The sequence below is a fragment of the Lissotriton helveticus genome, chromosome 5_1 (assembly GCF_964261635.1).
Source record: "Lissotriton helveticus chromosome 5_1, aLisHel1.1, whole genome shotgun sequence".
Taxonomy (NCBI): Eukaryota; Metazoa; Chordata; class Amphibia; order Caudata; family Salamandridae; genus Lissotriton; species Lissotriton helveticus.
In genome coordinates this window covers 1,273,795,541-1,273,810,208 of record NC_136065.1, presented here as the reverse complement: position 1 = coordinate 1,273,810,208, position 14,668 = coordinate 1,273,795,541, and the positions used below count along the sequence as shown (strand labels likewise).

At 48.7% G+C, this 14,668-nt stretch overlaps 1 protein-coding gene across 2 annotated transcripts in view; it reads right to left on the bottom strand.

The window, feature by feature from the left end:
* Nucleotides 1-11,989, bottom strand: part of ARHGEF40 (Rho guanine nucleotide exchange factor 40) — a 382,900-nt gene extending 370,911 nt beyond the window's left edge. For both annotated transcript variants that reach the window (XM_078644086.1, XM_078644087.1), the window contains exon 1: nucleotides 11,855-11,989. In XM_078644086.1, coding sequence (XP_078500212.1) covers nucleotides 11,855-11,857 — 3 coding nt within the window. In that variant the 5' untranslated portion in view covers nucleotides 11,858-11,989. The remainder of the gene's footprint in view (nucleotides 1-11,854) is intronic.
* Between the last annotated feature and the right edge of the window lie 2,679 nt (nucleotides 11,990-14,668).

Here is a 14,668-nt window from a genome sequence, read left to right as displayed (position 1 = left end):
GTCGGACCGATTCAAGCCGGACTGACACACTGACGCGAGCACAGCAGATCCTTCCTTGTCCCATTAAAGTGTTGTGGATCCAGAGCTGACGTGCAGCAGCCTGGCTACAAAGGGCTGTGCAGGGAGGGCGCGAGGGATGAGCAGTGTCGGGACATTCACTGGGACAAGAGACGCATCCGCCCCAACCACTATATCATTTGCAAGGCTGTCCAACTTATTGGGCTTCCGTGCACACTGTATGTACCCCCTCCCTATGATCCATTTATGCTCACTTCCTGCACCACATGATACACACATACACCTCCCACCTCTAACTCTTGGGGGAGCAAGAGGTCCTGGCCAGGAGAGGTGACTTGCATTTACTAGGTACGGCCACTAAGCAGCCTCGCCAACGGTGCAGGAGAAAAGCAACGACCTTTAATACAGTTCCAAGAGTCATGGTCTGGACATGGTGGCGGAAGTAGTTCATGTTGAAAGGAGGTCTACTCTCCGTGAATTAGATCTTCAGCAAAGTCTAGTACTCGGCTAGTGGGCAACCTGCTTTGGAGCATGTACAGTCCCTGCCAATGGGCCTGTGACATGAGTCTCCTGCACAGGAAAACATGCCACTCTCAGAAATGTGGGGTGGCTGAGGAGGACAGAGCCTGGCTTCTGCGCCAGAGACTATGGGCCCATTAATAACAAGTCACAAAGCAAAAGAGGAGGAGGCGGGATTAGAAAACCAAATGAAAAAGTGAAGGCAAGGGAGCTGTGCTTGAAGCAGTCAGAAGACAATGGAGCGGCAGGCGGAAAACTGTTGCCTGGTTTGCATCACAAGCCCTGAGAGCTGCGGCTCAGGAATGTATGTGCAGACACCGCGAGGAAGGGGACAGAGGAGGGTGCTGAGTCACGCTGGTCCCTGCGGGGGGAGAGGCTGCCTCCATAGCACGGGTAGGCCCTGACCTGGGGCTGGGCAGTGCGTGCCATCCTCGGTGGCTGCATGATGACACACTGCACAAGGGCTCAGGACTAAGAGGGCGGGACATGAAACCGGAAGTGCGTGCATACTATTCGATCACAGAAAGGACGCCGAACCCTCAACAACGCCGAAGCAGAACAAAGATGGAGACAGGAACAGTGCACAAATTCAAAAAGGTCTAGTAGTCATTGGGTAGCAATACTATTCTTAGTAAGGGTACAGCTGGAGACCCAGCACGGTTTGTATGTCAAGAGGAGGCAAGGAACTCTGGAAAGCGCGAGAATCAGGGACCGCGCCATTAGGGCCCCGCCACCTGCTATTCCAGTCCCACCTCGAAGGTATGCTGGGGTAGCCCGATTAGTGGCCAGCAATAGAGGGAAGTCCTTCCGGGTTGTGTAATGATGCAGTTCCGGCCGGGACCGGCGCTGAGGGGGGGGGACTGGACGCCTATTTATGCTGGGTGGGCCCCAGACGCCATCCTCTTTCTTACCAGCGCCGGCCCGGTCAGCCAACTTCAATGAATCTAAGTGTATTAAAAAAAATCAAAGGATAGGGGTAGGGAGCAAAAGGCCCCCTCACAATAGGTTATCCACGCCAGTGGAGATTGGTAAGCTGATTTTCTGGCTGAATCAGCATCCCAAGACGAATGCAGCCAATATGTTGTACCAGGGGTTTTCTGCAGGTTTTTGCATTCCTGCGCAGGAGGTGCCACCAGTGGGTTATTGCAATAATCTACTGTCTGCGCACACCCATCCCACGATAGTGGCACAAAAGGTTAGTAAGGAAAGCTCGTTGGGGCGAGTCGCAGGCCCATTCGTCACTCCTCTGCCAGACTATGTGTGTTCACCACTAGGGGTGGTCCCTTAAGAAGGAGCCAGGCCAGTATAGGATGATACATAACTTGTCTGCTCCAAAGGGGGCGTCAATGAATGAGGCTATATACCCATCTTCATGCTCATTGACATACTCCTCCTTCAACATGGCATTACAGAAACTGCGCGACTTAGGGCCAAATGCCTTCAGGGCAAAATCGGACATTGAGTCAGCCTTCCGGCTCATGCCTGTGCACCCCGAGGATTATCACTTGTTGGGTTTCCAATTGAACCACCAGTATTACTATGACAAATGTATGCCAATGGGATGTACGGTGTCATGTAAATACTTTGAGACGTTTAGCACCATCCTCCAGTGGCTTTTTACTTTCAGAACGGGTCACGGGGACATTGTACATTACTTCGATGACTTTATGGTCATGGGCCCGCCGGCGTCTGGGGCATGTGGTCAGTCCTTGAAGGAACGTGTTTCCATGTTGGAGGAATTTGCGGTGCCATTGGCCCAAGGAAAGACGGTTGGCCCTGCAACATGCATGTCTTTTCTGGGGATTGAACTAGACAGAGGTGGGAGAGTGCAGGTTACCAGAAGACAAGGTTCAGGCATTCTCCCAAGCAATAGATTCAGCATTGGCAGGGGAAAAAGTGACATTACACCAACTCCAGGTATTGGTGGGCCAGTTGAACTTTTCCCTAAGGATCATCCCCATGGGGCGCCCCTTCTCGAGGTCAATTGCTAGGGCTATGGTAGGGTTGACCAGAAGCATCATCACGTGAGACTACTGTCAGAAGTGAGGCAGGACTTGAGGGTATGGTGCAGTTTCTTGAGTGATTTTAACAGGAAAGTGGTGAGGCCAGTGTCAACGGTCACCGAGGCCTTGAGCTTGCTAACTGATTCAGCTGGTAGTGTCGGTTTTGAAGCAGTGTTGGGTCCACGCTGGTGCCGGGAGGATTGGCCAGCAGCTTGGCATGATAGCGGGCTAACCAGGAACATTGCCTTCTTGGAATTATTCCTAATTGTGGTAGCAGTTACTGTGTAGGCTGATGTCTTTAGGAATAAATCTGTAGTTTTTTGGTCTGACAACATGGCGGTGGTTGAAGCCATTAACAGGCCAGGTGGCTACCTGTACACATGTTCTGAGGTTGTTGAAGCATTTAGTATTGGCATGCTTGAAGGAGAATCTCCTGTTCAGGGCAGCTCATATCTCAGGTGTGGAGAATCAGGCTGCTGACGCTTTATCTTGCTCCAAGTTGTAGGAATTCCGGAGGTACCATCCACAAGCAGAGGTTCCAGACATCTCTGTGGAAGATTGGAGCCCCACATTAATGGGGTTGGTGGGTGCCTCGTTGAGCGAGCGCACCCGGAAGGCTTATCAACAGCATTTTAAGTCTTACAGGGCGTATCTGCAGCACGCAGGAGTAGTGGGCCTCTTTTCATCTGAGGCTATATGTGGCTTCTTGCAGGGTTTAAGGGAACAAGGCAGGCCAGTTTCCTATGCCAAGGCGCACGTGGCAGCAGTAGGCTTCAGTGCTAAATTAGCAGAGGCTCGGGACCCAGGGAGTACATTCCTAGTCAGGTAGGCGCTTGCAGGGTAGGCCAGGTTAGAGGGAGTTACAAGGGATTGCAGAAGGCCGCTGAATCTAAACACATTGGGCGATATTCTTGACTCATTAAATGCAATATGCACTTCAGTTTATGAGGGGGCCTTCTCTCTAGCCTTCTATGGGGCATTCAGATTAGGTGAGTTGGTGGGGGCTTCTAAGACAGATCGGGGTGGTGGTTTGCAGTGGTAGGACACTAAGTTAGATCAGGGAGGGCTGATGGTGGTATTGTGTAGATCCAAGACCGACCATTCGGGTAGGGGGACCATCATCCGACTTAGCCCTGTACCCGGCACAAGAGTATGTCCAATCACCAGGATACAGGCATACCTGGCGATCCGCCCACCGGGGAGAGAGCAAGCCCTGTTCATACAGGAAGGGTGTCTGTTAAAGTATCAATTCAGGTCTGTGTTTAGGAGCGCACTGATGGTGGGGTTGGATACTAGTGGGTACTCATCACACTCATTCAGAATTGGGGCGGCGATGCTAGCAGCAGGGGTGGGCCTATCAGCAGAAGAAGTGAAGAGAATAGGGCAATGGATGTCCACATGTTTCACGCGCTATGTGCAGCCGGAATTATTGTAGGATGGTGCACTAATCCATAAGCATGATCACTCTGACTTTTCCATTTCTTTTCCTGCTATTAGTATGCCCGCTAAGGTGATATGGGTGTTGGGGCACTCGTACGTGCGTCGCGCCTCGGGACGATTGCAGTAGCAGCCGGTGTTGAAACCGGCGGGTTCGAAGGAGATGGCATTCCTTTGGCGAGGCGTTGGGGGCCTGGGAATTGGGCAACTGCGTCGGCTGGTGGTTGAGACAAGAATACGCGAGGGACAGTAGTCCCCGGATTTGATTATTTAACTTTTGGGCGGCAATGACATGGTGGACCTGGGGCGCCAGGCGGTCAGAGAAGCATTACTGACAGAGTTCGCATGGTTGGGGCGAAAATTTCCGCAGGCACGGATTGCCTGGTCATGTATGATACCACGCCGGACATGGGGCGGCGGAGTAAGATCAAGAGCACTAAATGTGTCAGTAAGGCGGCTCAAAGGGGGAACTGGCGAAGCTGTGCACTGGACAGGGCCGCTTACGCCACATCCCGCACAGACTGATCAAAGGAGGCCTAATGTTTCACCACAATGGCATGCATTTGGCAGACATTGCAACAGATGCGTGGATCAGAGGCATATGGTCATTTGTGCAGAATTTGTTTGGTGGGGGGGAGGGTGAAGGACCTGTGGGCCCTGGTCACCCTTGTGGCGGTAAAGAGGCCACAGCAAGATTGAATCACGCGGTTAGCGGGAATCCTCCTACACATACTCCCTAGGCCAGCACTGAGGGGAGAGACAGTAAGCTACCCGCATAGAGAATGGGGACACCATCTAGGGAGGCAAGGGCCCCAGGTCACAAGCTAGGACATGGGGCAGTGACCCCTGGTTATTCCCTACGAGCCTCCTTGGCAGCCTGGTGGTAGAGGGGGGAGCCCTAAAAATGGCAGACAAGGACCAGAGGGCTGGGGCTCACCTCTCAAGGACGCAGGTGGGTTGCGCCTTGCGTGGTTTCTCAATTGGGGGATGCGAGCCAGAGGGCCCCTTGGTGCTGGAGTGGTGGAAGGTCTTAGAAATGTTAGTTGGTTAGACGGATTGTTTTATGATTGTCAATATTAAACGTGTGATTATTGAATTGGGCAACGTATAAATGTATAAATAAGTAATTTAAATGTGTTGTATTTATGTGTGTTGATGTGAAAGAATAAACATGGCCGTTCTTACCCACAGTTATGGTATCAAGTATTGATTGTGGGGGTTGTCGGGGTGCGGGTCTGGGAGCATCATAGGGGGTCCGGCTCTATGCAGCCGCGAGTTCTAAAACACTTGGATTTTAAGATACTACCCCTCAAGGTTTCCACCACTCTCACCAGTCCACGTATTATAACGCATGATCTATATCACATGTCCCCAGGGCTTTAAGTGGGAAAGAACTGGGGGGGGGAAAGGGGAGGGGGGGGGGGAGGGGCGTGGCAAACCTCGTAAAGGGGTGTGGCCTACACAATTATGGGCGTGGTCTAAACCAAGAGGCTCCTTTCAATTTCCACGAGCCGTTAACAAGATACCAGCCCCGCTGTGTGTGAAGGCTTTGCTTAGCTGAGGACCATCAGGTGTTTTGCAACCTCCCTGTGAAACGGGTGGCCCAGAACTCTTAGTTAGAATTTTGGGAGGAGTGCTGGGTCAAGTAGTGCTGGTTCATGTAGTGCTGTCCTCTATGACTGTCAAGTCTCCTGGTCCCAACCGCTAAGACACCCCTCAATTGCTGCTATTTCAGTGACTGGCTCAAAGCATTGCCTCCTTTAAAGTCTCGCCTCCTCTCACACTGTGAACACATTTTGGCAGGTCTAAGTTAAGGTAGAGAAAACCAAGAATAGAAGTGTGGCCATGTATCCTTTGCATTGATCTGGTTCTTAAATCTCCAGAGAGAGAGAGACTTTATTAATGTTATTTTAGACCCAGTGGTAAAGTAAGTGTTTCTCAGTGATCCTGTCTCTTTCACAGCTCCCTCTTTGTGCTAGAAGACTGTCAGTATAGCTATTACTTTTAGGAAGTTGTATAAAGGTGAATTTATTTTGGATGACTTCGTTTGCTTTCTTATCTGACCTCCATTTCCTGCGCTTTTACATAGAATTGTACCCTTCTTAGAAAACGATGAGCTTGCTTTGACCCTTCTGCACAGGAAGAAGATCAGCATCACCCCCTCTTCCGACCCTCCTCCGTCCCGGGCCCAGTGAATTTTCAAAGGTCTGATAAAAGACCGCATACCAAGGGAATTGCAGCAAACCATTAGGTTTTTTTTTCTAACACTGAACCTCTTCATTTGCCATGTTTATATTTGGCTCTTTAATCCACCTCATCAGTTTTTTTCTTAGGTGAGAAATAAAAATGAAGCAGATAAAGAGAGATTCTGGTTAACGAGGAAAAACTAGAGTGAACTTATTTGACTGAAGTCTGATTACCAAATCGATTAGCTTTTAATTAGGGCGTCACCCTCTGCCTCTCAAGGCTCTTGGTTAGAGTGATTGCAGTCGTTGGAAGAACCTGCTTGCAGAAAGATGATGGAGAAAAGCTAGAGTCAGTTTAGGGAATTCTTGCCCCAACTTCAAACTAACGGATAATAATCAGCTGCCAAACATTTTCCAATTTGGTACACAATTAGGTTACATTAGGGTAAACAAATAACATTAATGATATTTACATGTAAAGAGAGCATTAAGTGATACAAGCAGTTTTGGTGTACCATGGTGGCGATGTTGCTCCTGCGCTGCAAAAAAATAGAGAAGGGAAATCCTGAGAGAAAATGACTCTCTTTAAAGGATTTCCCTTTCTCCTACAACGCTCCCCTGGCGGTACTCAGAAGTGAGCAGTGTGAGCATGCGCACATCGATGTGCATGCTTTCACTGCAGTCCAGAAAAAAACGGACCGTCTGTGCGAGGCCCGAAATCACAGACCCGTTTCCAGACCCCCTTAAAAAAACTGCAGGTGCTCAGCACCTGACAGACCTGGCCCACTTAAAGCCCTGTGTGTCCCACAAGATGAAACTAGATCTCCTTCAGTGAGAATTGACGACTGTGCCCTAGAATAATAAGGTATGTGCCAAATATGGTGTACTCATGAGTACCAAAGCTTAGTTACTTGGGTCAAAGGCCATTGCTTGTCAGTGTCACAGGTCACTGAATATTAATAATGGTTCTTCAGTGCCAATGGCCGTGGATCATGCCCCCGAATACCACAGGATGGTGCCAATCAATGTCAAGAGATAGTTTCCACCACTGCCATAGAATATTACCCATATATACCACAGCGCAAGACGAATCAGTGCCACTGACTACTGCCCACCAATGCCACAGGGCCGCATCCATCATTATACTGCATATTGTGTGATAGGGTTACTCTCATGAGGGATCATGGTATGTTTGCCACTTTATTTTAAGTGTATTTATTTATTTACACTACAGGCAACTAACCAAGTCATGCCAGACTCAAGGCAATCTAATATCAGATTATGGTCCCACAAGCAATGACAAAGAGAAGGTAATGATAGAGGCAAGCATTTAAGGCTTTGAGAGAGGACACTAGCACAGGCTGTTTCTAATATAAAGAGGGCATACATTCCGCAGTCCAAGGACACGCCGACGGAATCACCAATCACCCCATGATCTACATATTGTACAGGGCTTGAGGTACGGGGAGCTCTACATAGGAACCATTTGTAAATTATGGTAGGATCTTAAATTCAATCTTGGTCTTTACTAGGGAACAGAATAATGACTTCCTAAGGAGAGATACAGGGTTCATCCATTTGGAAGAGCACACACATCTATGGGGTTTCAGCGTTTTACAGGCCCGGCAGGTGTGTAATCTCATTATTTGGCAATTCACTGATGTTATTCAGTTTAGAATTAAACGCTCTCACAACTCCATTTTCAAGTCCACTAGTCTAGAGAGAAGCAGAGGTCCTTTTACAGCTGTGAAGCTTTACCTGCCATTCTTAATGCCCAGAGGTCACGCTATTGTCCTCTGGAGCAGTGCTATCAATAGCCAACCATTAGGCGTACTCAGCCTCTGGACTGGGGCTAAGAGGCATAGTGGTTCTAAAGTAATATCCTCCTAGACAGCAAAAATGATACTTTCTTAAAGATACTTTCTCAAATAAGTTTTCAGAACGATATTTCCAAGATTGAATTAGATTATTTGAACTAAGTGAAAAATGAAGTTACCGTTTCCCATGTGTGAATATAAAATAAATATTGCATTTATATCTAGGACTGTTTGCTGAAAAAGAAGCTTCTATTTACACAGCAAAAATAGCTATTGACGAGTTGTTCACCGAGAGGGTGTACTATTCCCAATACATAGAATGCAACAGTTTTCTATATTAAAAACCCAATCCTGTGGGCTTACAAGTTACATCTAGGGGCAATTTATGTAATATATAAAAATTGGTTTGCCTTTTCAGAAAGGCAGTTTTCCTTGACCTGTTTCACTGTAGAGCTTTTAAGTTCTAGTCCAGACAGTGTAAATGGGGCTTTTTGGAGCCATATATTTTTGGCATATACATGGCTGAAGTAACTACACATTGCAGCACTCTACTACGTATAGCTTCCACACCACTGGTGCTATTTCTGTCCCAACTTACAATGGCCCTTCTGGACAATTTAAAAAGCCAACTGGTATAAGCCTTTTTTGCAGGACAATTTGGGGGGCAGAATACATGCACTGTGACACTGCAGGGCTGTGTCACAGTTCAGAACGTCATAATACAAGCAAAAATTGGGTTCTGAAAAAGGCAAAATTTCTGGGATGACCAAGCAATAATGGCGAATTTGCTAAACTGGCCTTCAGTGGCACAGGTCACTGTTCATTAATATGAGTCCATATTGTCCATCATTAACACAGGATACCACACATCAATACCAAACAGTATTTCTCATAAATGACACAATTTCACAGGTTCCTGTCAGTCACTGACAAGTTATTGCCCGTTGATACTACTTATCATCTATCAGTTTTAATGCATAAAGAACATAAACAAAAGAGGATCTTGCCTATAAATTTCATGAAATAATGCACATTCGTTTGAGAAGACATGACATGTCGGTACACAAATATACTGCCCACCCTCAATTGTCTATCAATAAAATATGATAATCTTGGTCAGTGTATCTGGATAGTGTCCATGTATCAAAAGACCATGCCCATCAATATTATTGACCACGAGCATCGCAGAGTGCTGCCTACTATCAATACAATGTGAAATTGTCCATCAATACAAGCAGCAATTCCCATCAGTGCCACAAAGGGAATCCCATCAATTCCTAAGCATACCGGTCAAAAATACCATAGAGTGCAGACCATCAATTCAAACAGGTTCCGCTGACAAATATCACATAAAACACCTCATCAACAAGCCATCATTACCAAAGAATACAGTTGAAATGCTAGAGCAAGTCACTCATCAATACTTTAGAGTATTGTCTAAATAGCACAGGATATTGCCCATAAGTATCAATGGATGTGGTTTGTCAATACCACTGGACACTGTCCACAAGATATTACTTATGAGTAATAATCCTGCAGGATACTTCCCATCAAGAATGCATGATATTATCCTTAAATAGCACAGGATACAACCCATCATACAATAAGATCCTGTCGATCAATCCTGCAGGACATCAGTATATTGGGATACAGCACACCAAGACCAAAGGATAATTCTACACAAAATTGCACATTCATTCATGATGATACTGCAATACAATGCCGCAGGATATTGCCCACCTAAACAAGAAGGCCCTGCATCATCAATGTTAAGAATACTGAAAATTGAATAAACGAATAATTACCAAAGCCAAAATACAACAAGAGAATGTGGATTCATTCCCCGAGGTACTGCCAATCAGTGCCACTCTGATTTTTTAAGATTATCACATAATCCTTTACATTAACCCCTTCGGGGCTGATGACGAGCTCAGCTCGTTATGAGCGTAACGTGCCGTGCGCTGATGACGAGCTGAGCTCGTCATGTAACGCGGTAATTTGAAAACTGCAGCGCGCAGCGGGAAAACCGCTAGCGCGCATGCGGTTAATAAAGCAAGAAATGTTATCCAACAATACTACTGGAGTCCCACCCATTGATTCCAAAGAATACTGCCCATCAATACATCAGGGTCCTGGAAATTTTCATGAGAGCATACTGATCGCTTATTCAAGATAATTGTGTCCACCTGTATACTGATTACCCCTGTCAATAACCCAGGATGTTGCCCATAAACACAACAGGATATTGTATATCAACAGCTCAGTCATTCTCCATCAGTACAACTGGATGTGGAGCATCAATGCCTCATGATACTGCTTGTCAGCTGCAGAGCAATGCCAAAAGATGCTGATCATTAATACCACATGAAACGGTGTAAACACCTGAGCATACATGATGCTATCAATTAGTTCCACGGGATATTGTGCAACCTCCAGGAGGAAACTGCCAATCAATTCCACCGGATATTATCTGTCATAGTTAAAGAATATTGGCCATTAATATCTCATGATATTGTCCAAATGTTACGGCATACATCCCGAAAATCCAATTAGGAACTGATCCTCTTATGACCCTTATGTCCCTGGTGTAGTGGTCATTTGTCCATCAGCGCAGGTATGCCTTCGGGTCGCCATGCGCTTTGTAAATCCCCTAGCATAGCATACAGAATATAAATATGGCAGAATATTGCCCATTCAAACCGGAGGATAATGTCCTTCAACGCCAGAGAGTCTCTCCCATCAATGCCTGTCGGTACCCCAAAGTATTGTGCAGCAGTGCCTGCCTGAGCACATTGTCTTTTAAGAAAAGTGAGAGCTGCCCTTCAAAGCAGTGGATTTGCTCCTCAGTGCCAACCACCTATAACACCCCATAATGACCATCAATGCAATAAGAGTCTATCCGTTTAATAGACTTGCTATTCGCATCTATGACACTAGAGAATGTCCACTGACACCACTGGATACTACCCACCACTACATAATACCACAGGATATAGTTTCTCATTGCCACTGAACATTATCCGTCAAAGCAACAGGCTATCATTTGAATTCTCATTCCCACAGAATGCTGTTGATTTAGGAGCGCAAATAAATAATGTCTCATTTGAATACCACAGGATATTGTCATAATATCACTTGGTATGGACCATGAAGTGCACCAGAGAGTACCTACCTGTCCCATGGGACATTGCTAATCCTTGCCAAAAGGTATTGTCCAAATAGAATCGGACATTGCCTAAATATCCTAGAATGTTCTACACCAGTGCCACATGCTGCTGCATCTCAATGCCACAGGGTACCTTGCCATCAACACCAAAGGCCCCTTGCCAGCATTGTATGTGCCCAGTGCCCAACAATATTTTCTGCAGGAGGCATAATGTTACCACACACGGCTCGCTTTTCCCGTTGGCATCTTGAAGGTTTTGGAGATCTAGAAAGATAGAGTTCAACTATTTTTGTGTGAACCCCGGTTTTTATTAAAGTTAGTTGGAATTATGTGACCTTCAATTGGCAGAAAATGGGTAGTACAATTAGGTATAGGGGGCCCTAATATATATCTTGTAGTGTCTTTGGGATTTGTAATATTGCTGTAAAGTTTGTCAGTTGGTGTCCAGCTGTGTCTGGCGAAGCTGAGGTGTGGGGGTTATCTCTGCCAACTAAATCAACTTCAAGAGGAAACCGTGTCTGTGTCCTGGATTCGTAACAAAACAATATAGCTGTCCTCGACCCGTGCACAGTCATCACCCGCAGCACCTCCCCCGACCCCCAGACCGGACAGACACCAACACACACAGCTTTACACAGACAGAGACCGAGGGACGGAATGCAGTGATAGACATGCTGCAGACACAGACAGACCAGAAGATGCACCTACCATTGCGCCCTGCTTCGAGGGGGGGTCCTCCGGTCACAGGGGGCCCCGCTGGGCCGTGCCCGGCTCCATGCGGACAGCTGCTCTGCCCGGGGTGTTCAGACAGAGCCCGGCGGCGGTCCCATGAGTGCCACTCTCCATTCGAGGTGCTCCCCAGAAGCCCAACAGTGGTGCAGCCCGGTGACAGCCCCCCTGCAGCGGGACCGCGGCTGGGGCTCCTCCGCCTCACAGACTAAACATTTCCATTCCTTCACCTCATCCAGCAAATAAACACGCCGCCGGGGCTGCAGGCTGCGAGCGGGGGGTGGAGACAGCACTCCGGAGACTTTGCATTGCAAACTAGAGACTGCCAGCTGCAGGGGTTAGACTGCAGGCTCCACGGGGCGTCACGCCACTGTTGACTGGACAGACTTTATTTACATGGGGGGCCGCAGGCGGGAGACGGCAGACTTCACACACAGCAGGCAGGGTTCTCGTGCTGCAGGCACTGAAGTATTAATCCTGCAAAGCGGCCCCTGCAGCACGCGCTCCGAGGGACAGGCTGCAACTTCTCACCGGCGACTGCCCGCAGCGGACAGGACTGCTGGAGACTTGCAGCCGGAGACCAGGCTGCAGTCTACACGCTGCGGGCTGGAGACTCACTGGATGCCGCGGGCTGGAGACTCACTGGATGCCGCAGACTGGAGACCTCGCACTTGAGACTGTAGACTGCCCCGGGACTTTCAGAACTGGCAGCTTCAGGCTCCGACTGACTGCAGGAGAGCAGCTGCCAAAGCACCGCTCGCTCACTCCCACGCCACTGCCCTCCCTCGCGCCGGCTCTGATTTCAATAATGCTTTATTGGCAAGGACTACAAATGCACAAGTTTGGCACCAGTCGTTCCCCTCCCTCGCCTCCTCCTTCCATTTCTTTCCCTTCTCCCAGGCCCGCTCTCCCTCCCCGTCTCCCCCTCCTCTCTGCCGAGGTCACGCAGCGCCCCGCGTAGACGGAGCAGGCTGCGTGCGCCGGCCTGTCATGGCGGTCTCGTGCCTGCTCTGGCTGTGTTGTAAGGTCTCCAGAGGCTGTCTCTGTGTGCTCAAGACTCTCACGGCGGTCTCTGTTGAGACTTGCTTAGGCATTTCCTTGAGCCGGGGTCTGTAAGAGCGGTCTCTTGGAATAAAAGGTCCCAGAAGCACTGGTTGCTTTCAACCACGCGGGGATGAATACATGTGGCGTCTCCCAGAGCTTTCTCTGTGTGACGAAGTCTCAGTAAAGTGTCTTTTCAGGTGCTGTGTGCTGAGATCTCATGGTATTTTCTTCGAATGGAGGTCTCTTGTGCGTGTTTCTGTGGTTAGTGTGGTGAGACTCGTGGGTGAGGTGGCCTAGGAGAGGTTAGCGCTGCATCATGCAAGCAACGCACACTCACAATTGCTTTGGGTGTAGTCAAATGACCCTGTGCGGTCTTTGCACTTTTATTATATAGCCTCTGGCCACACTTGGCCAGAGGGCGTTACAGGGTGCAACTTTCGGGTCACACCAGCACAGCGAGGGCGGTGCTGGGATCATTACATCCCTCCCCAACTTGGCGTTGACCTTCGTCCTGGTGTTCAACAGACAACGTTTCGGCGCCTTTGGTTTGGCGGTGGCTTTGGCCTCAAGTTGTAACACCGAGGGTGGGAGCGGCTGCTTCCATCTTCAGACCTTGGCTAATGCAGGGGGTCTGTCTCTGCGCTTTCCTTGGTACTCAGCGGCTCAGTGGTGGGGAGGGTCGAGAAGCTTTCCCCTGGGTCAAGCTGTGGCCCGGGTCATCCCAGGTGGCTTCTTCGTCTCCTGACTGGGTGGTTTCTTGCAATGGACGATCCACCCTTCGGAACGCCAATACATTCCCTGTGACAACCGTACTCTCTCTTTTGGTGGTGACCATGGTGCCACTCGAGCGGGAGACTGTCCATGTACCTGTTTCACATGGCATCCGTAACTTACATCCTGGCCATCGATCTTTCACTCATACAAGGTCCCCTGGTAGGAGCTGTCGAGGTTTAGCATGCCTCTTCAGGCTGGCACATTCGTTGGTCCAGGTGCGCCTTGCTCGGGCATCAGGCATCAGTGGGTTCGTACAGGGCTGGTGTCCACAGGCCAGAAAATGTACATTTAGCATCAGGGACCAGGGTGATCGCTGCATGGTGCAGTGGGGCGTTCCCTGGTACTCTAGCAGGATGTGGTGCAAGCTAAGTTCAGGGTTAGTGCCCTTGGCCACTGCGATCCGGAGGTCTTGGTTCAGTGTACTCATAAAGCATTCTGCCTGGTCTTTGGCTTGTGGCCACTGGCGGGGTGATACGGCGGTGCTTAATGCAGAGGGTTGTGAGCATATCTTTGAAGTCAGCCCTTGAAACGGTGGTCCGTTATCCATTTTTATCTCTTGGGGGAGCCCTAGTGAGGCGAAGGTCTTCTCAAGAATCGGGGTGAATTTGGAGAAGGCTGTTGATTATTACCTCGACTATGGGATATTTTGAATAGCTGTTGATTATTACGGCAGTGATTCATCCATCTGGAAAACTCCCAAAGGCAAGGCTTATTTCGGACCACAGGGCTGTACATGGTTCTTCCGTGATGATTGGCACCGGGCCTCTTGGGTGTTTATGAGCTGGTATGATGGACACTGTCGTAAAAAGTCATTGACTGCAGCTTCCATCCATGGGAACCAGACTATCTCTCTCATCTGGGATTTCATCCGGACGGTTCCTTGATGTCATCCGTGGGCTAAGGTTGTCACATGGAGCTGGAGAATCTCCGCGCAATATCAGGCCATCTGCTGTTGCACTCAAGTCATCACGCACC